Source organism: Euphorbia lathyris, chromosome 1, assembly GCF_963576675.1.
Source record: "Euphorbia lathyris chromosome 1, ddEupLath1.1, whole genome shotgun sequence".
NCBI lineage: Eukaryota > Viridiplantae > Streptophyta > Magnoliopsida > Malpighiales > Euphorbiaceae > Euphorbia > Euphorbia lathyris.
Window position 1 is genome coordinate 30,565,617 of NC_088910.1, and position 21,088 is coordinate 30,586,704.

At 33.9% G+C, this 21,088-nt stretch overlaps 3 protein-coding genes across 6 annotated transcripts; 1 reads left to right on the forward strand and 2 right to left on the reverse strand.

Annotated features, from left to right (window-relative positions):
* Positions 1-244: 244 nt before the first annotated feature.
* LOC136226692 (putative F-box/LRR-repeat protein At3g18150) lies at positions 245-2,413 on the reverse strand. 3 transcript variants are annotated; one of them, XM_066015334.1, is made up of 4 exons: positions 2,180-2,413; positions 1,269-1,556; positions 1,004-1,171; positions 245-746 (listed from the first exon to the last, which is right to left on the reverse strand). In XM_066015334.1, the coding sequence occupies exons 1-4, from the start codon at positions 2,303-2,305 to the stop codon at positions 432-434; spliced, it is 897 nt and encodes a 298-aa protein (XP_065871406.1). In that variant the 5' UTR covers positions 2,306-2,413; the 3' UTR covers positions 245-431. The 3 variants fall into 3 exon arrangements, with proteins under 3 accessions (XP_065871406.1, XP_065871398.1, XP_065871392.1); XM_066015326.1 differs by having other exon boundaries at positions 245-738; positions 1,269-2,413; XM_066015320.1 differs by having other exon boundaries at positions 1,269-2,413.
* Positions 2,414-6,134: 3,721 nt separating this feature from the next.
* Positions 6,135-7,250, reverse strand: LOC136226712 (heat shock 22 kDa protein, mitochondrial-like). Of its 2 annotated transcripts, none has more exons than XM_066015343.1 (2): positions 6,943-7,250; positions 6,135-6,674 (listed from the first exon to the last, which is right to left on the reverse strand). In XM_066015343.1, the coding sequence occupies exons 1-2, from the start codon at positions 7,145-7,147 to the stop codon at positions 6,262-6,264; spliced, it is 618 nt and encodes a 205-aa protein (XP_065871415.1). In that variant the 5' UTR covers positions 7,148-7,250; the 3' UTR covers positions 6,135-6,261. The 2 variants fall into 2 exon arrangements, with proteins under 2 accessions (XP_065871415.1, XP_065871425.1); XM_066015353.1 differs by having other exon boundaries at positions 6,946-7,249.
* Positions 7,251-13,545: 6,295 nt separating this feature from the next.
* LOC136226722 (conserved oligomeric Golgi complex subunit 7) lies at positions 13,546-20,309 on the forward strand. The gene is made up of 10 exons (XM_066015366.1): positions 13,546-13,978; positions 14,176-14,265; positions 14,353-14,472; positions 14,584-14,685; positions 14,809-15,077; positions 16,127-16,272; positions 17,448-17,646; positions 18,083-18,758; positions 18,970-19,302; positions 19,743-20,309. The coding sequence occupies exons 1-10, from the start codon at positions 13,694-13,696 to the stop codon at positions 20,019-20,021; spliced, it is 2,499 nt and encodes an 832-aa protein (XP_065871438.1). The 5' UTR covers positions 13,546-13,693; the 3' UTR covers positions 20,022-20,309.
* Positions 20,310-21,088: the final 779 nt, after the last annotated feature.

Sequence of the window (21,088 nt, forward strand, 5' to 3'; positions counted from 1 at the left end):
AATCAGTTTTACTATGTTTCACCACAAAAAAAAAATATATAATAACTCAATTCTAGTAAAGCTTGAAGAGCTTAACCATGTACTTTGAGATGAACAGCTAATAAAAGGGACATGATTGAAATCATCAAGTACCAAATGTTGCAAAGGAAAAACAAATAAAGGAAATGCAATGTTCAGACATGAACTGGGATTATTAGGCAATATATGCAATAATCTTATGTTGCTGCTAATTAAATCATAATCATCATCCAAATAGTCATTAACCCATAATCAGTTTTGACTAATTAATAATGACCTCGAATGAACAAAATGACTCTATCAACTTCATTTTAGTACCATGTAGCTATTTATAAAAGCAATTAATCATCTACTCCAAACTATATGTCCCAAATATAAAAGCTTACCCAAAAAAAAAAAAAAAACCTTCCTCTTTACTTAGAGTATAACAACTCAATACTGGCATATTGAGAACATCTAGGAAAGCTTAACAATTCTTGAGAAACTTGGAACGGAACAGCTGTTTCATGATCTTTCAATTCGACAACCATCTTTTCCAGCACTCTTGCATTCTTGAGTAAAAATTTAACAAAGTTTAGCACAAACTTACGGTTATGATCTCTCTTCGGATAGCGAATGATCCGAATAGTCCTTAGATGCGATACCAAACAATCGAAAACAATCAGATTTGATTTCCAGTAGTTTTCCCCAAAAGCATTCAACTTCAGAAAATCATCATACCTATAGCTCTGGAGATAAATATTGTTAGGCAAAAGAACTTAACAATACATTGGAAGAATATATATTCATTAAGCTCTACAAACTAACAAGTTAACAACATTTTCTATTGTTTCATTTACTTCATAAACTAAAAATTGAGAGAACTCATGAAATGTTAAGGCCTTTTAATGCATAATTATTGAAAGTTGCCAGGTGGAGTTAATCCATATACACTAAAACATTCAAAACAATACCTGATAAAACTTGAAAATGTTCCAGAACTAACCTGTTCATAGCGTGGCAGCTTGATAACTAATTTCTCCAGCATAGGTGAATTACGAAGTACACATGCAATTCCAGAATGATACTTATCCAAATCAGGATAATTAAGAGTCAAACATTTGCTGTTTAACACTAGAGAAAACAAACCTCCCACTTCTATAGCTGACAGGATCTACAAACATAATGTGGAAATAGAAAGGAAAAAAAATTATAGTAACAATTCAATTTTTTCAAAAACAAGGATGGAATGCTTTTTATTTAGAAGTTACCTCCAGAAACCATCTGCCAATTTTTAGCTCCTTGGCATTCTGAAGCTGATGGAGAATGTCTTTAACCAAACTTTCATGTTTTTCATTAGAACTTTCATGCTTCCGGTCATAATGAAAATCAGAAGTAGCACAAATTGAAGTTGGCAAATTTATTAATTTAGCAGTTTCAATATTCAAACAGCCGGAAAGCTTCAGTTTCTCAAGCTTTGGACATGAAATCTCAATATGAGAAATGTCGTTAAGGTTTCCTAAAACCAATATTTTCAAGGAATTGGAAGCAATAACCAGCTGTTGAAACATACAAGAGTGGATTAATTCAAATGACTCGAGTAACGAACAGCCAAATAGAACATTTTCAATCAATTGACTAAACACCTTTGGATCATCTATGTACATACGTTGGAGAGATAATTCCTCAAGGTTTGGACACGAAATTTCAATAACTTCAATGTTCATAATTGTAAGATCTAACAAAACCAATCTTTTCATAGATTTGGAAGCAATAACAAGCTTATCAATCCGATCACAGTACCTTAATTCTAACGATTTGAGTAGCGGACTGCCGCATAGAATATGTTCCAACGCTAGATTATTGAATCTACAAGTTTCCATATTCAATGCAGTGAGACATCCCCAATTTACCTTTCCCTTAGGCATAATAATACAATTATGGGTTTTTAATTTAACCAGTGAAGGATAGTTGAAAAGAGATTTCGGCAACCTGTATACTTGCCCAAGTGAACTCAAATTTAAATCCTCCACATCTTTTCTTGTTGCGAAACGGATTTTCGAAGTGAACTGATCCTCCTTACGGCGATAAAAATATTGAATATGGAATTTCTTGATCTTGCAGCAGTCATGGAGAATTAAGGTATTTTCAATGAATTTATGGAAGCTTCTGGGAAACATACCAGTTGAATCGAAGATGAGAACCGCAACTCCAGCCCATTGATTCTGCCACGGTTTTGATAGAATTCCCGTCTGAATAGCTTCTTTGGTTGATGGCAAAAATGAGAGTATATGGTGAATGATGGCATCTGGCAAAGCACTGATCCGGTCTTCTTCCTCCACCTTCACCCTTTGGCTTTCCATTTCCTCGGTCTATTTTGAGAAGAAAATCACAGAGAGGAAAGAGAGAGAGACGAGCGACTGTGTACAGTGAAGAAAAATCAGTGAAAACGGAAAAGAAAAAAGAAATACTCTATAAAACGACGTAGTTTGAGTTCTTTTACTATGTTATTTTTTGTTTGCTGTCGATGCTTTTTTACGTTGTTACAGTTCACTTTTTGAGTTTTGCTCTTCACCGCCCCAAATTACTTATTATCGCTTTTTTTTATTATCGCTCCCTCTTTTTCCTTTCCGTCTTTCTCATTATTTTGCATCCAAAACTCACAATTTCAACTCCAAAAATCAAAACCTCTCATTTTTGTAAAATTCAATATTTTTGCTCGGAAAAATGAGAGGTTTTGATTTTTGGAGTTGAAATTGTGAGAATGGCAAAAATATCAAAAGGGAGCGGTGATAAGTAGTTTAGGAACGGTAAATAGCAGTTCACTTTTGGTATTAATGCATTTTAAATTCCATCATCCAATGGTAATAATGAAAAATAAAGTAAGTCTTACTTCGTCAGAAAAAAAAAATTACTTTGTCAAAAACAAAATAAGAAGACACTTTTTTCTGGACGAGCTATCCTTCCCGGGTTATGAACCCTTTTCCCTAGCCCGGCTTTCTGCTTATTTACCCTTGCTTTCTTCTTCTTTCGTAACCAACTACTCCTGAAAGAAGGGTTTCATCGCGAATCTCGTTCTCTCTTTGATTAGAGCTGGCTTTTGGAGGAGTCGTGTAACTAATAGGTTGGAACTTCTTCTTTTCACACATGTAAGAAGGACTAGACTATCACACATGGTCCTTGGTATGCGTTCTTTCTTTATTCATATCTTTCTTTACTACTGATAGTGCTAGCACACTCGTTAGGTCGAGAGAGGATAAAAACCTGAGCCCGCGTCTATCTAATAAGAGTTAAGGGCACTCTCTCTTCACGCCCTGACATTGCGTGTCGTAGGTGGATTGATTGCTAGCTTCATGGCTATACTCCCTTTCATCAGGATGAAATGAAATACCTGGCTCAACTAAAACACCAAAGACTTGGGCGGTAGAGTGACCAGTGAAAGTAGTTGGGGAGTGCGGGTAGGCTTGGGCCTTCGGGTACAGCTTAAGACGATACCAAGGAGGGGTGTCGTCCATTTTTACAACTATTGTATGGATTGAATGCGAAACCAATGGTCTTTCAACCACAATTTTCCTTTTCTATAAAAGATTGAGGGAAACCCCCGGGTCGTCCTTCACTATCAAGAAAGCAAAGCGCCAACTCGAGTTATTTTATTTCCATTTAAACATGTAATTTCATCATTTCTCCACCCATTATATTCTTATAAGAGAAAAAATAATATCATTCTCTTTAACTTTCTTTCATATTTCCCTACTCTTTTCCCCTCCATTTCTTTTAATTTTATAATTGTACATGCTAAATTCAAGTATTTATAATTAAATGTTGATGCAAAGTCTTCTATGAGACTGGATATTATTACTAAATGGATTTTTTTTTTTTTGCTGCACGATAGCCTGGACTATTGTGACTATGTGTTTGTTATGGCGGAAGCTATTGCTGTGGGGAAGCATTTTCCTAGCTGAAGTCCATCAATCTCTGGGATGTTAGGATTCTCTCTCAGAGAAATACGATTCTCTCGAACTGTCTATCAGTAACTATATTATTTGTCTATCAGTAACTATATTATCTGGCCGATATAATTCATGATTGTGTTGGAAAATTTTGAATAAAATTATATATTAATTTAAATACCAACAAACATCACATTTTTAAGACAGATGTCGTCGCTATTGACGATCGTCTTCCAGGATACAACAGATTACGCAAGCGAAATCAAACTGTGTGTAGGCTCGTTATCACCGGAGTAGGAAAACAAGAACATTATGAATAGACAAAGAGTATTTTGAACAACCTTTTCAACAACTTCAACTTTTTTTTAGCAACTTGTGAATTTGACAATCCATTCTATATAAATATAACTCGAAAGGATATGTCTTTTCACGAACGAACACAACTGTACACGGACAGACACGACTATTCACGTACGAACATGACTGATCACGAAGGACACGAATGTTCATGAAAGGAGATGTTTTTTGGTATTTAAATTAATATATAATTTTATTCAAAATTTTCCAACAATCCCCCACATGAATAAAATTAGAAACGAGACGATTAGGACGTGGTGATAACTTTCTACAGAAGATATCTGCATAGGATAGGTAGTTAATGTGCCTTGAACCTTCCCTTGTGAAAGTATATTTACTTTACTGGCTGACTAATAGACGAACTTGGTAATGTGCCTTCAAGATTTAGATAAGGTTTTTATTTCCTTTGTATTCCAAAAATTTGAAATTTCAAAACATTCTAGAATTCCAAAAATATGAAATAAATTTCAATAAATTTTGAAATTCGATTTGAAAAAGTGTGTTTAAATTGAAAATTTCTTCTAATTCTTCAAATTCAGTACATTCTCATTCATGAAATAAATGATACTCATAAAATTTGTGTAAAAGAAAAATGAGAAATGAGAAAACAAAACAAATAAAAAAAATAGAATACTAAGAAACAAAATTTGTTAATGATTGATTGATTTGGTTTTAATTTTTTTATATTTTACTATATTGTGATTATGTTATTATATATTAGTTTGTATTTTAATATTTATATACTAATTTATTATACATATACTAATTTATTATATTTTAACTATGAATTATTATTATTATTATTATTATTATTATAAAAAATAAATGAATTCTATTAATTTAAAATAAATTTATAAAAAAATGTTAAAATAAATATTTTGGTTCTTAATTTGAGAAGAGAAAGTTAAAAATCATCTCCAACAGTTCTTAGTGGCTCCTCAAATCATTAAGAGCCTCTCCATCCTCTCTATTAATAAAGAGCCTCTTTCCACCTCTTAGTCCCTTCTAACTTTATTTTTTATTAATAATTTATTATTGAGGTGTCTCTCTTAACACTATTGGTACATATAACAATATATAATAATCTTAATAATAAAATAATAAATAAAGAGATATAGAGAATATTTATTCACTCTTAAATCACTAAGAGTCAATTATATATATTATTTTTAGAAAGTGTATTAAGAATTTTTTAGAGATGTTCTAAAGGGTTAGACTATGTTTACTTTATTTTTGTTTTTGACAAAGTAATTTTTACTTTGTTTTTTCCACCAATGGATGATGATAAACTTTACAAAGTAAACTCATCCCTTTTACTTTAATTTGTCCAAAACAAAGTAAGTATAGAAGGCACCACCACTAAAATAATATAAGAGAGAAACACACAAAAAAAAAATATATATATATTAAATATATAATATAACATTCAACTCAGAATCATCCAACCCATCTAACTCAATAAAAAAATTAATACAACTAGATTCAAAAAATAAAATAAAATAATACAACCCAAGGTAATCCAACCTATCTATGAAAAAAATGTACTTACATACCTGTTAGGTTGGATTAAAATTATTTATACAAATTAAGTTTGAACACCCCTAGTTTAAAGTGTTAATTTGAATTTTCTTCTTTGACCCTAGTCATAAACAATATAAAAGATAAGATATAATTACAGATTTATAGCGTACAGCAAAATGTAGATTAATAATAATTTGGAAATTGCAAAGAATAGCCTCATGTTGAAAGCATATAGTTTGACTAGAAAGGTAAATAACATCTCAAAGGCTTAATTTTGTAAATTTAGGCCTAGTTAATCGTACTCCAAAATAAAAAATAAAAAATAAAGGAAATCTCATTAGGAAAATTCTAATTACAAAACGATTTGATTCAATGTTATTATACCCTCACTAGTAAGTAGTAACAAAACCCATTAAAACTTCAGCACTCAGGCATCCTACTCAATCTTAACATGGAAAACACCAGCCTTCTCTTCCTCCTTCACCTTTGGAACAATCACCTTCAGCACACCATTCTTCATCTCAGCTTTGATTTCATCAGTCTTGAACATTTTCTCCGGCAGATCAATCCTTCCACTGCACTTCCTGCCGCTCTCTTCATCATCCGATTCCTTATCTCCCTCTCCTTTAATGACCAGAGTGTTCTGCTCCACCGATACCTTCACATGCTCCTTGTCAAGCCCAGGCATGTCAATTCGGAGATTCAAAGCATCCTCGGTCTCGCGAGCATCCCAATTTCGGCGGGCGCCAATGCCACCGGAGGCCGAGGTGAAAGGATTATGCATCACTTGATCCATCACGTTCAGCATCTGGCTCAAGCTCCTAGTCGGCCAAAACGGATTCACCACGTCTACATTCAAATCACAAAAAAGAAAAAAAAAAAAATCAACATCTCAGTTTTCAAATGATGTTGAAAGCACAGTTCATTTCGGCTATTTTCTCCTATTCTCCTGCTTATGCTTAACAAATTAGTACACGATCTCCGATCTAATTACTCAGACCGATAATTATGAACTATTTCAGTGTTTCTCTCAAGTTCATGCGAATATGAAGAACTAAGGCTCCGTACCAGAAAAAATTGAAATAGGAGAAGAAGCAATTGGAAAACGGAGTACGACTACCTGATAGGAAGTCAGCTCCACGGCCGTAGAGAGGGCCATCGATGCGGCGGTCGTCTTCACTGTCGTCATCAACCTGGCGAACGGCGTTGGTGTTGAAGAAACGAGAACCTGGCTGAATCGCTGCTGAGGGGCGAATCAGGCGGAGAGAAGATGGAATAAGGTTAGAGGAGACGAGTTTCTTGATTGCTACAGAGGAAGCCATTGATTAAGTAGTTAAGCAAAGGAGAAAACGCTATGAGGTCGAGCAGTCGAATACTAGTGTTGATGTACTGTAAAAAGCTTATTTTGATAGACAGGTGGACAAATGGGAGCGAGGTTGTTATATAAGGGAAAGAAGGTGCTAGAATTGTGTGGGGAAGAAGACGGAAGATTCTAGAAAAAATACTTTATCCGATATTTCTCGAAGGATAAAACTCAGATGGACGCTTTTTCCGTGAGCAGTGCTTGCTAGACAAGAAAACCCCTGAGGCCCAATTCTTTGTAGGCTTCTCAACTGACCCATTGGATATGTACCAGTTATTTAATTTTAAATATATGAACTTTTTCTTTATATTATAAATAAAATATAATTTTATATTTTAATTATAATTTTTTTATAATAATTCATGAATTCTCAATTTTTAAAAAATATATTTAAGCATTAGGGAGACCCGGCCACAGACCGCAAGACCCGGCCCCTAGACTTGATGATGGCAAGAGACCCCGCTACCATGAAGAGATTCACGTTATTACAGAGGGAGTGCACGCCTATGGTGGAGCCTTTGCCTCCTCGGGCAAAAGAAAGGTAGTTGACGAAGTGTTGATAGTGCAACCCCCGCTGCAAACTCCGCATTCAAAAGTTTTAGTGATCACTTTTTTAACAGCAAACTTTAACGTCTATCGGATCCTGGTGACATCGGGAGCTCCGTCAACCTACTAACACTAAAAGCGTTGGAAGTCATGAAAGGACACACAACCACCCTCCGAGAGGGAAGTTTGCCGCTGGTCGGCCTATCCGACATTAAGGTCCCGGTTAAAGGAATGATCTTTTTGCCCATCACATTTATGGAATAAGCCAAAGAAGCAGATTGGGAGGCGAAAGGGATCGTGGTGGATATTCCCTTGTAATTCTGGGCAGACCGCTTCTCCCGGTGGCTAGAATGTCAATCAGCGTCGTGGACCTCAGTCTGACCCTACTAAACTCGAAGAGAATGACTAAATGCAGAGCCCACATGAATTCTAGTCATGTCTGATAGGGATAAGAGCAATAAGAGAAATAGTTGTTCCGTGATAATCGAACGTGATAATCGAAGAGAGAGTGAGAATGGAAGAGAGACAAATTAGTTAAAATTTTAACTAAAAATGGTCAAAACTTGGGTTGATTGGTTAGTGACTGGTTAAATGTACTAAATTGTTCGGTTACCATTACTTAAGGTATATTTTTGAGACAAAATGTAATTCATATACCAAAATGTAAACTGAAATATAATTCAGATACTATTAGTATAATTTACTTAAATCTTATTATGTATTTAGTAATGTTATTGTTCTCTTAAATTATCACGAGCCTTCTTTGGATAAATTACTATGAGTGCATTTGCTTATTTGATTATTGGATGGTAAGCTTTCTTGAATTTTAAGGTCGTGTTTGTTTGTCGGAAATATTTTATTTAAAAAAATATTGGATAAATGGAAATTTTGTGTTATAAAATAAAATAGTTTTCAATGTTCGACTATAACATCAAAAAACGAGAAGAAGTAGTGAGTGATTACTATTTTTAAAAAAAGTATGAAAGAATGAATTAGAGTTTCAAAAGGTAATAGTAAATCATTTTCCTTAATTACTTTATAAACTAGTCGAAAACCCGTGCGATGCACGAGGTATGAAACTTTTATATAATTTAGATAAATAAATAAATTGACATATTTATGTATATTTGAAATTAATATATATTTTTTAATGATAATTCAAATTAAATTAATTTTAAAAATAATTGACTACTTTTTTTTATAGAATTTTAACTAAAGATGAATGATTTATTTATTTTTACAAAATTCAATTATCTGTACTGTTTAGGAATTTTAATACATTTTCATATTCCAAATATTTTGTGAAACAATAATAATAAAATAGCAGATTAATTAAGAAATATATTAGAATATAATAAAAAACCAAAAATTGAATTAAACTATAATTAAAATTAAATATTATATTTACGATACAAAAGAATTACAATATAAGTTAAACAAAAATTGAATTAAACTACAATTAAAATTAAATATTATATCTACGATACAAAAGAATTACAATCTATTGGGGAAATGTAGGAGTGACGAGAACTACGAAAAATACAAAGAGGCTAAAAGGGAAGTAAAGAAGGTCATACGAGATGCTAGAGCAAAGGTGAATCGGGATCTGTATACAAGATTGGATACGAAAGAAGGGGAAAGAGACATATATAGAATTGCTCGGATGAGAGATAGGAAGACGCGAGATCTCGGAAAAGTTAAATGTGTGAAGGATGTGGACCAGAAAGTCCTAGTTGGAGATAAGGATATCAAGGAACGATGGAGGTCCTATTTTGATGACTTATTTAATGGAGATCGCCAACAAGATGTTGGAGATATAAGTATCCATCACGATATGATAAATCATGAATGCCTGCGGAGAATTCAAAAGGGTGAAGTCAAAATGGCATTAAGTAAGATGAAGTTGAAGAAAGCAGTAGGACCTGATGGCATCCCTATTGAGATTTGGAGATGTTTGGGAGAAAGAGGAATCGAATGGTTGACGACGTTCTTCAACAAAATTTGGAGAAACAATAAGATGCCATCAGAATGGAGGAAAAGTACCTTAATCCCTTTGTATAAGAACAAAGGCGATGTCCAAGATTGTGCCAACTATCGGGGAATCAAATTAATGAGTCACACTATGAAACTTTGGGAGCGAGTGATTGAACAAAGGCTAAGGAGGACGGTGAAGATCTCGGAAAACCAGTTTGGCTTTATGCCGGGAAGATCAACTATGGAAGCCATCCATCTAATGAGACAATTAATGGAGCACTATCGAAATAAGAAGAAAGACTTGCATATGGTTTTCATTGACTTGGAGAAAGCATATGATAAGGTACCAAGGGAAGTACTTTGGTGGGCCTTGATAAGGAAAGGCATTTCGCGGAAATATATTGACATCATAAAGGACATGTATGAGGGAGTATGCACGAGTGTACGTACTAGTGTTGGGAAAACTGAAGAGTTTCCTATTACGATTGGAGTGCATCAAGGTTCCGCACTAAGCCCATTTCTTTTTGCCATCGTTATGGATGAACTAACAAGTTCACTTCAAGATGGTATACCATGGTGCATGCTGTTTGCAGATGATATTGTGTTGGTTGATGAGACGAAAGAAGGAGTGGAGATGAAGTTGGAACTATGGAGGCAAACTCTAGAATCTAGAGGCTTTAAGTTGAGTCGAAGTAAGACAGAATATTTGGAGTGTAAGTTTAGCGGCCGTAGGAGTAGGGAGGCAGGGACAATCACCCTAGATGGGAGAGTTGTTCAGGCCTCGGATTGCTTCCGGTATTTAGGATCTATTATCCAAACGGATGGAGAAGTAGATGGAGATGTTGCCCATAGGATTAAAGCTGGTTGGTCGAAGTGGAAGAGTGCTACGGGTTTCCTTTGTGACCCCGGCATGCCTAATAGATTGAAGGGAAAATTCTACCGGACGGCAATTAGACCAGCATTGTTATATGGTACGGAGTGTTGGGCAGTGAAACACTGCCACATCCATAAGATGTCGGTGGCGGAGATGCGTATGTTGAGATGGATGTGTGGTCACACGAGAAAGGACCGGGTGCGTAATGAAATAATTAGGACAAAAGTAGGGGTTACATCTATTGAGAATAAAATGAGAGAAAACCGACTAAGGTGGTTTGGCCATGTGAGACGTAGAGCGCTTGATGCGCCGGTTAGGAGAACCGAAGAGTGGCAAAGGGATGTAGTGGTGAGGGGTAGGGGAAGACCTAAGCAAACTTGGAGGAGGGTGATCGAGAGTGATATGAGTTTATTGGGAATTGAGGAAAATATGGTAGTGGATAGGACGGAGTGGAGGGAGCGAATCTGTGTCGCTGACACGACTTGATTTTCACGGTTTTATATGATGGTTCATGTTAGCCGACCCCGAATCATTTCGGGACTAAGGCTTTGTTGTTGTTGTTGTTGTTGTTAAAATGGAAGTAACATCAATATATTATTCTATAAACTATTACAATCAATACTTTTCTAATGTTGCATATGAAGAAACTTTATCAATTCAATATGTTACATATAAAAAAATAAAATTCGTAAGAATTAGTCACAAATTCATCTTGATGATAATTATTTTGGTGGATGGAATTTCATGATCACCAAGTATTCGAATTCAATTATTCATTCTGCTACAATAACCCAATATATCTAATTGAATCAGTTTAAGATGATGATTTCTCCTATTTTCATCTTGTAATATCTCATCAAGACATTCGATGAATTTGTTCTTCATTCTTTCACTATATAGAATATCAGCCATACTCGCAAATGTCACTTATTTGACTTCATTAATATTTTCTAATAATTATATATTCTTGAATTTTGTAAGTAAGAAAAACAAACAAAAGAATTGAAAAAAAATGAAGGGACGAAAAAGATAATTAGGAGAGAACCATCTTCCTCTCGTTTTTTTTTTTAAATAAATAAGAGAGAATTTCGAGACATAAGCATATAAAGAGGAGAGTGAAAATATTTTTTGCCCATTAATTAAACATTTTATTTTTTCTTAATGAAGTATTAAGTCCATAAATTAATTTTAGTTAAATAGAATTAAATCGCAATTGTAACCACTCAGTACCAAAAAAAAACGTTTTATAATTAATATGTGAAATTAATTATATTAATTAGAATCATTATGCTCAAGATTTGAGAATTTGAAGAGATTCAAATAATAATATTTTCTTAATTAATATTTTTCAATAATTTATCCTATGATCATATTTCATTTTCATCTGTTAAAAACTCTTGAAATACTAACAATTTTGTACGAACCATAATATAATAGTTAAAAATTATATAAGCCAATGTTGCAAAAGCAATTACCTCAATATCCATAATTAATGTACATTTTTAGGATTTTGAGCATCAAAATTTATTTTTATTTACCTTGATTTTGAATTCGTATATAGCATAATCCACATTCTTCAAGAATAAACATCTTATCAAGCGTATTAGACGCTTACAATCTCCTTGTCTAGAAAATTGGGAAAAAATAACTTCTTAATAATAATAATAATATAACATAATTTATATTGAAATAAACTTCATTTTAAGTATAATATTCCAATATCTCTTTAATATTTTATTTAATATGTCTCAAAATTCAATGAACAACTATCGTGTGAAACTTTATATCTATTTGTACCAAAATGCATAAAAATAAAAAATACAATCCATATCAATTAGCTAAACTCAAACTAAAAAAATGAGTGGATTTCAACATGTTCCGAATTAGAAAAATTAATCTAACTTCAATTAAAACTAAAAATTGAGTTCATAAAAAGCCGAAAATCTAAATTTTAGTTAGAGTTAACAATCAAAACGATAACACCTAGGAACATATACTAAAAAAGAATGCAAATATACAAAATCTTTATTTTAGTCATTTTGAAAAATAAAAAAAGAAAAAAAGAAAACATGGATAAGGTAGCGAGAGGCATGGAATCTAGATAACAACAGAAATGAAATTTCATCTCTGAAAGATGAAACTATAACAACAATTGTTTAATAAAAATAAAAAACAACACAATTGAGAAAGCCAAAAATTGAGTTCATATAAAGCCGAAAATCTAAATTTTAGTTAAGAGTTAGCAATCGAAACGATAACACCTGGCAACATATACTAAAAAAGAATACAAATTTACAAAATCTTTATTTTAGTCATTTTGAAAAAAAAAAAACAAATAAAAAAGAAAACATGGATAAGGTAGCGAGAGGTATGGAACCTGAGTAACGACAGAAATGGAATTTCATCAATGAAAAATGAAACTATAACAACTATTGCTTAATAACAATTTCTTGTAATTTTTGACACTTTTGTGTTTTCCGGTTTTAGTTGTTCATGCATCTTCTATTTCTGTCGGATTTCTTTAATTGAAGCTATCGGTTTGGAAAAAAAGACAAATAAAAAAGAAAACATGGATAAGATAGCGAGAGGTATAGAACCTGGGTAATAACAGAAATGAATCTGAAAGATGAAACTATAACAACTATTGTTTAATAAAAATAAAACAACAACACAATTGAGAACAAAATAACTACAACATATGGAAAAAATCGAATATTTACCTTCAGAAATATAATACTGTCTATCGTGACCAATGAATATAATGGTGGAATACTGTCTATCATGCTTTATATAGAAGTTTGTTTGTAACTTTTGAGTTTCCTTTACTTTGTGTTTTTTCATATTCCCGTAACAAAAAATCAGACCAAGCAAATAAAATTTTATTAAGATAAATTGATGTTGAGTAACATTTTGAAATAAAATATAAAAATTAAATGACCAATGGTGCATTTAACCAATACATTGGTACCAAATTGACAGAAAAAATAAAACCTCCACGATGACAACTGCAAAACCGGAGAAGCAGAGCAGGAAGATCAATTATGAAATGTACCTCATGACTGCTTAAACTTCGATCCAGTACTGCAAATCGTGATCTGAGCAAGTGTAAAAATGATGCTGGATCTAGGTCCATTCTCGGACGACAAATTCGATCCGAAGAAATGGATCAACTCCGCTTGTCAGTCCCGACACCCCCAGGAATCGCAGGACAAACATCTCGTGGATCTTGAAATGAAGCTTCAGATGGTCTCCGAAGAAATTGCTGCTTCTCTTGAGGAGCAGAGCGCCTCTGCTCTCCTCCGCGTCCCTCGTGCAACTCGCGATGTTATTCGCCTCCGAGACGACGCTGTTTCCCTTCGTAGTTCCGTCTCTGCTATTTTACAGAAGCTCAAGAAGGTTAGCTCTGGATATATACTAGAGAAATGTTCCGTATTAATTTAAATTCTCCATTGGATCTAGTATGCCTTTTCAATTTTCACTGTAAATGCTGCAAGTTGAATTGCATTAAGGTTCGTTGTATTAGGACTTGGAGACGCAATGTTCATTGTTGGACCTAATTGAGCTATTACCAATTTATTTGATATCGTATTTAGGCAGAGGGATCCTCGGCGGAATCTATAGCTGCACTAGCCAAAGTCGATACTGTCAAACAGAGAATGGAGGCTGCATATGAGACTTTGCAGGTGAATTTTGCTAGCAAATCTGAAACTGAGTTCATTTTTCCAATAGAAGGATTTACATGTTTCCTTATTTGCATCTGGTGATACAAGGACGCCGCTGGTTTAACTCAATTGAGTTCGACTGTAGAGGATGTCTTTGCTAGTGGTGATCTTCCTCGAGCTGCAGAAACATTGGCCAACATGAGGCATTGTTTATCTGCTGTTGGAGAGGTAATACTTTCAGCTAGCTTTCACTGTGCTTGGTTAATTCATCAAGTTACATGTTCTTTTACTTTTTTCAAAAAGAAAATTAATTTATTTTGGATTTGATTCTGTCTTTAGGTTGCTGAATTTGCCAATGTTAAGAGGCAACTTGAGGTTTTAGAGGATAGGCTGGATGCTATGGTACAACCACGTTTAACAGATGCATTATCCAATTGCAAGGTCATAAAGAGTTGCATAATTTGGTTTGGCTCTTAATTGCTTGAGATTTCTTGTACTTCTTTCTTCCTATATCCCGATACATAAGAAATTGCTGTAAGTGCCAGACAATTTACTATGATTCAGGTTGATATTGCCCAAGATTTGCGAGGAATTCTCATTCGAATTGGGAGATTCAAGTCTCTGGAGGTATATTACACAAAAGTTCACCTGAAACCCATAAAGCAACTCTGGGAAGACTTTGACTCAAGACAACAAATCAATAAGTTTGCAAGTGAGAAGAACGAAAACGAAAGGCTATCAGGCAATAATGATTTGTCTATGGTGATATTTTCAAGTTGGTTACCGAATTTCTATGACGAGTTGCTTCTCTATCTGGAACAAGAATGGAAGTGGTATTGTATTGATTGCCTTATGCTTTATGATACCATCTGGTGATTAGAGCTTGTCTATTCGAGTCCGTAATAACTGTGGCAATGCAATACCAATCTCATAAATGTCAATAAACAGGCTTAAAGCACTATTTGGTCCCTGATCTATCCAAAATTTTATTATTTGGTCCTGACCTATTATATAGTCACATTTGGCTCCTGATCTATCCCAATTGATGAAATTTCACCCAATTTGTATTCAAAATTCACAGAATCGTTATCTCATTGATAAGTAACGATATTTTGACACTTGAACTTAATAGGTTTTAGTTTAGGATTTGTTTTTTTTAATCTAATTAATTATTTCCACATAATGTGGCAAAAAAAACTTTAAGAAATATCACGTTTCAAGTTCAAGTGTCAAAATATCGTTACTTGTCAATGAGATAACGATTCCATTAAGTATTCATACAAATTGGGTGAAATTTCACCAAATATGATAAGTCAGGGGCCAAATGTGACCAAACAATAGATCAGGGGCCAAATGATAAAGTTTTGGATAGGTCAGGGGCCAAATAATTCTTTAAGCCCAATAAATATATCATGTGATGTTCACTCCTACTAGTATCATTCTCAGAAGAAAATGCTAAGATCATGTTAATTTTGTTAGAAAAGCAGCAGAATGGACTTGGGGACTGTGCTGTCTTTTAGTCTGGCCACAACTGCAAAAGGCATCATTTTGCTTGTTTTTACAATATATGGATTATTGTGAACTTACTATTTAGAATGAACTATTTAACATTTAGTATGAGATTGTTAGTTTTTAGTTCTGATAATATTTATTTTTTCAAGTTGCTCCCATTTTGTTATTACAATTAAGTCAATCATAAATTTGTTTTCTCTAAAAAAATTCATGTTAATCAAGGTGCCTTAAACCAAAAATTCACTTTTGGATATGATATTTTAAATCAGATACTGAAGTTGGCACATGCATTTGTAAGAAGTATCTGTTATTGCCCTTGATGAAATATTGTTATAATTCTATTTTTAATTCTTGTTCAATGCGATTGCAGGTGCATGGTTGCTTTTCCTGATGATTACAGAGTTCTAGTACCAAAGCTACTAATTGAGACTATGCAAGCAATAGGAGCAACTTTCATTTCACGAGTAAATCTTGCAACTGGACATGTTGTTCCTGAAACAAAAGCACTTTCAAAAGGTTAGATTAGAGCCATTTGTGTTCTTTATGAAATCATTGTTCTGCACTCTGTAATGCCCATAGACCCTTGAATCACCTTGTGAGTTATAGTGCTTTTTTAGGCAAAATTTTCTGTTTCACTTATGAAAGTATTAGCTGCTGAGCACTAGCAACTCAGCTCTTAAGGGTCTGCTTGTTTTGGGGTTAGAGTAGGTTCATTAAAGGGACTTTATTTATCTAACCTTGCTTGGGAAGGAGTTTAAAGTGAGGTGAGGGTTAAATGGGAGTTAAATGAAGGTTAGAAAACCTTGAAATAACCTCAATTTCAGTTCCACCAAATTGGTGGGATTTGGAGGTTCACTAATTAACCTCCCCTCTCCTCACCTCCTCTCCCTTTAATGAACCTTGTCGAACCTTCATACAAGCAGACCCTAAGAGCAAGTTCAGTAAAGCAAGATTGGTCTTTTATAGATGTTACAGTTGCTTTCAAAGATTGATAATGAACTTAAAAATAAAATCAATTTTTATTTTTCTGGAGAGATCTCTTCTTAAAAAGAACCTCTGTTCTGCCCATGATGGCTGCGTAGTTTTCTCTCTTGAACAATTGAACAATTCTGCATCATTTTGTTGGAGGCTTATTCAATCTCAAATTCTGTCCTGGCTTTCAGTTTTTCATTTGCATATTCTCAGAAGAATGAGATTATTACTCATTCTGTCTCATTACATGGATGTCGTAGGTGCAGCTGTTAGAGTGCTGAAAACAATCAATAGTTTAATATTAGGAGTTATGACATTATGATAATCCTACAGTTGCAGACCAGTTGAAAAGCACCACTAATGTAACAGCTATAAAAATTGATGATACCTTTATAAGTTAGAATAATTGCACAAATAACTTCTATTGAAAATGTTACTCAATTTTTTTTCCTGGTTATTCTTTATTTCAGTTGTTGTAAATGCTGTTAGAGCGATGTGAATTTGGCTTTGTGTGTGTGTGTGTTGAGTTCATCTTTTTATCACTGGTAAAAGTTTGTATAGGTGATGGGGGATTGGGCACTTATTGTTGATTAGGATATTAATATTTTCACGACATTTTTGCAGTCTATGTATCAATTAAACATGCTGTTATAGTTGATGGTTGATATATGGACCAGATTTGAATCTTGATCCTTGTATCCTTGTATTGTTTCTCTTAGGCATATTGGATATTCTGTCCGGTGAAATGCCAAAAGGTATCAAGATTCAGACTAAGCATCTTGAGACCCTTATTGATTTGCACAACATGACGGGGACATTTGCAAGGAATATCCAGCACTTATTTTCAGAATCTGATCTTCGAGTTTTGTTGGACACGTTGAAGGCAGTTTATCTTCCTTATGAATCATTTAAACAGAGGTGACCAAATGTGATCCGTAATAAGATGCTTCCTTCTGATTTGTTTAATATTTGGTAGTGCTTTTCAATAAAAAACTTTCCTTGCTGAGCATCAAGATCCATATAACTTGATAATTAACAACTAGATGCACCTCCATTGATATCAATCAACAGTTTTATTGTTCGTATGAAGGATAGTTTAAATTATTTGTCTAGATAAAATAGCAAACAGACAATGCATAGGCTCTCTTGGTGAAATACCTCTATCACACTTAAGATTCCGTTCTATGTAATTTTTCTTTTCCTAAGCTTGCTTTTCTTTGTTGTTGATGGGTGATCCCCATTCTACCTTACTCTGAATTTATTGTTCAATTGATTTCAAGTCTGCCTTTTGCTTCTCTGTGGATTAAATTTGCTCTTATTCTCCACTAGTTGACAAAAGACTACTGTATTATAGGTATGGACAGATGGAGCGTGCCATCTTGTCTTCTGAGATTGCTGGAGTGGACCTAAGGGGAGCTGTTACTCGTGGTGTGGGAGCTCAGGGAATTGAGCTGAGTGAAGCAGTTCGGCGAATGGAAGAATCTATTCCGCAAGTTATTGTCCTTCTTGAAGCAGCTGTAGAGAGATGCATTAACTTTACTGGCGGCTCTGAGGCAGATGAATTAATTCTTGCTGTTGATGACATAATGTTACAGTACATCTCTTTACTGCAAGAAACCCTTAAATCACTAAGAACTGTCTGTGGAGTGGATAATGTCAATGACTCAAAGAAGGATGGGGGTTCAGAGAGAAAGGAGGGGAACCAAAATGCTCGCAAAGCTGACATGATGTCAAATGAAGAGGAATGGTCCATTGTCCAGGGAGCGCTGCAGATACTAACTGTTGCAGATTGTCTTACTAGCAGATCCTCTGTCTTTGAAGCTTCATTGCGAGCAACTCTGGCTAGACTAAGCACGAGTTTGTCTCTTTCTATATTTGGATCTAGTTTGGACCATAACAAGTCACATGCTGCTAGTAATGATGCCAATGGGGAGTCGGCATTAGGTGGAAGGGCTGCTTTGGATGTGGCAGCTGTCCGGCTTGTTGATGTACCGGAGAAGGCTAGGAGACTATTTAACCTTTTAGATCAGGTACATGAATTTACTTGTCTATGTTGCCTTTTCCTTTTTTCCTTCCCACCTTAAATGTAACTGTCCTGTGGTGATCTTTTTATTTTCAAAATTGGAATTTGCAAGTCAATGATGCTTTTCTTTGGCTAAGAGGACCTATGTCTCCATTTTCTTCGAAAGAAAAATTAACCTTAGAGAATAATATTGACCTTGACTGTCTATCATCTTGCAGTCTAAAGATCCCCGGTTCCATGCACTTCCTCTTGCATCACAAAGAGTTGCAGCATTTGCTGAAACAGTGAATGAACTTGTGTATGATGTCCTCATATCAAAAGTACGGCAGCGGCTAAACGATGTCTCTCGATTGCCAATTTGGTCCTCAGTGGAGGAACAGAGTGCTTTCCATCTTCCAACTTTTAGTGCTTATCCACAATCATATGTAACCAGCGTGGGCGAATATCTTCTTACTTTACCCCAACAATTGGAGCCCCTTGCTGAGGGCATATCTAACATGGATGCCAACAATGATGAAGCCCAGTTTTTTGCAACTGAGTGGATGTTCAAGGTAACCAACTTGTACTCTGAAGATAACCTTTGTGTGCCAATGCTTTCTACTACTGATTGAGCACCATTTTACAGTCTTTCATAAAGCTTTTTTTTTTTTTTTTGTGCCTGCGTGCGAGACATAATGAACATCAAATTATAAAATTATCTAGCATGGTTAAGTCCTGCCCGAAGGCATGGACAAGGTAGCAAACTCTACATGAATTTCATAGGAAAAAGCTCACCAATAACACCGCTCCATCCTCTTTCAAAACTTGACAGACAAATTTTTTTTGTTAGGATAGCTAGAGATGCTTTTTGGTCTAGAATTATGCGCGTAGTTTCTGATTACTGAAGTTCTAAATTGTTGATGGATCCAAGTTAATATTGTGATATTTCTAGTGATTCGTGCAAATGAATATAGCACTCAATTTGACTGGGGAAATTGTTCTTGGATTCTAGGTTGCAGAAGGTGCCACAGCTCTATACATGGAGCAGTTACGGGGCATTCAGTACATAACAGATCGCGGAGCCCAACAACTATCTGCTGATATTGAGTACTTAAGCAATGTGCTTTCAGCTCTATCAATGCCGATTCCTCCAGTTCTTGCAACATTCCACACATGCCTCTCGACACCAAGAGATCAGCTTAAGAATGTTGTTAGATCAGATGCAGAGAATCAGCTTGATCTTCCAACGGCAAATCTTGTTTGTAAAATGCGGCGTGTTAGTTTAGATTGAGTCTGCAAATACCTTCCTTCTGAAAATTCTTTTTGCCTTTGTACCATAATCTTTTGACAACGAAATAGAGGAGATAGTTTGTTGCATTTTGAGCACCTGAATGCTCACAAGGGATGTTCAAAATTAAGTGAGTTATTATAACCCATCCCAACTCGACTCATCCCATTAGATGTAATTTTTATGGGCTACAATACAATGGGTTAGATGAGTTATTAAAACTGTTTATCATAAACCATCTAATGAACCACTTAATCCATTCAACCCATTTAATATTCATTTTTCTTATTATGTTCATGATTTACTCCAATTATATTTTAAGAAATGTTTTTATTCATAACTTAATATTTATTTTGATATTTTAGTAAACCAAAAACATGACCTGGAAAAATTAAAGAATTAAAGAAACGAAAAGAAAAAAAAAAAAAAAAAAAAAAAACAAGAAAAAAAAACTGAAAACTAAATATGAAAAAAATCAAAAAACAAAAACATAAAAACCAAAAAGGAAAATTTTAATAATTTCAAGATACTGTTAGGCTAGAATTCTAATACATAAGGTGTACTCATTAATCTCAATTCAATAATTCTTCAATTTATTTATTTTTTAATTTTATTTTTGTTTCTTAAAAATTGTACCACTGCGCTAATTACATTAGATAACAAATAAAAATCTCCACCTTACTCATATGATTAGAACTTTTTCTTTAATTTTTTTAATAACATGCAACTAATTAATTAAATCTTTACTTTTCCTAAATATATAAATAGTATATAACTACAACTGATGCTATAACTCATCTAACAAAAAAATTGCATTCTTACTAATTCAGAAAAGAAATAAAACTGAACTGAAAAATGATACAAATGTCATACGTCATTGAATAATTCAAACAACATTGATATAAAATATAATTTATGTATTATATTTTTATATTTTATTTGTTTATTGATTTAAAATATACTACCTTCGTTTCATATTACATGTCTTTCTAGAGATTATTTTTTGTTTCATATTACATGTCATTTTATATGATTAGTACACATTAAGTCATCTTTTTTTCTGCTATAAA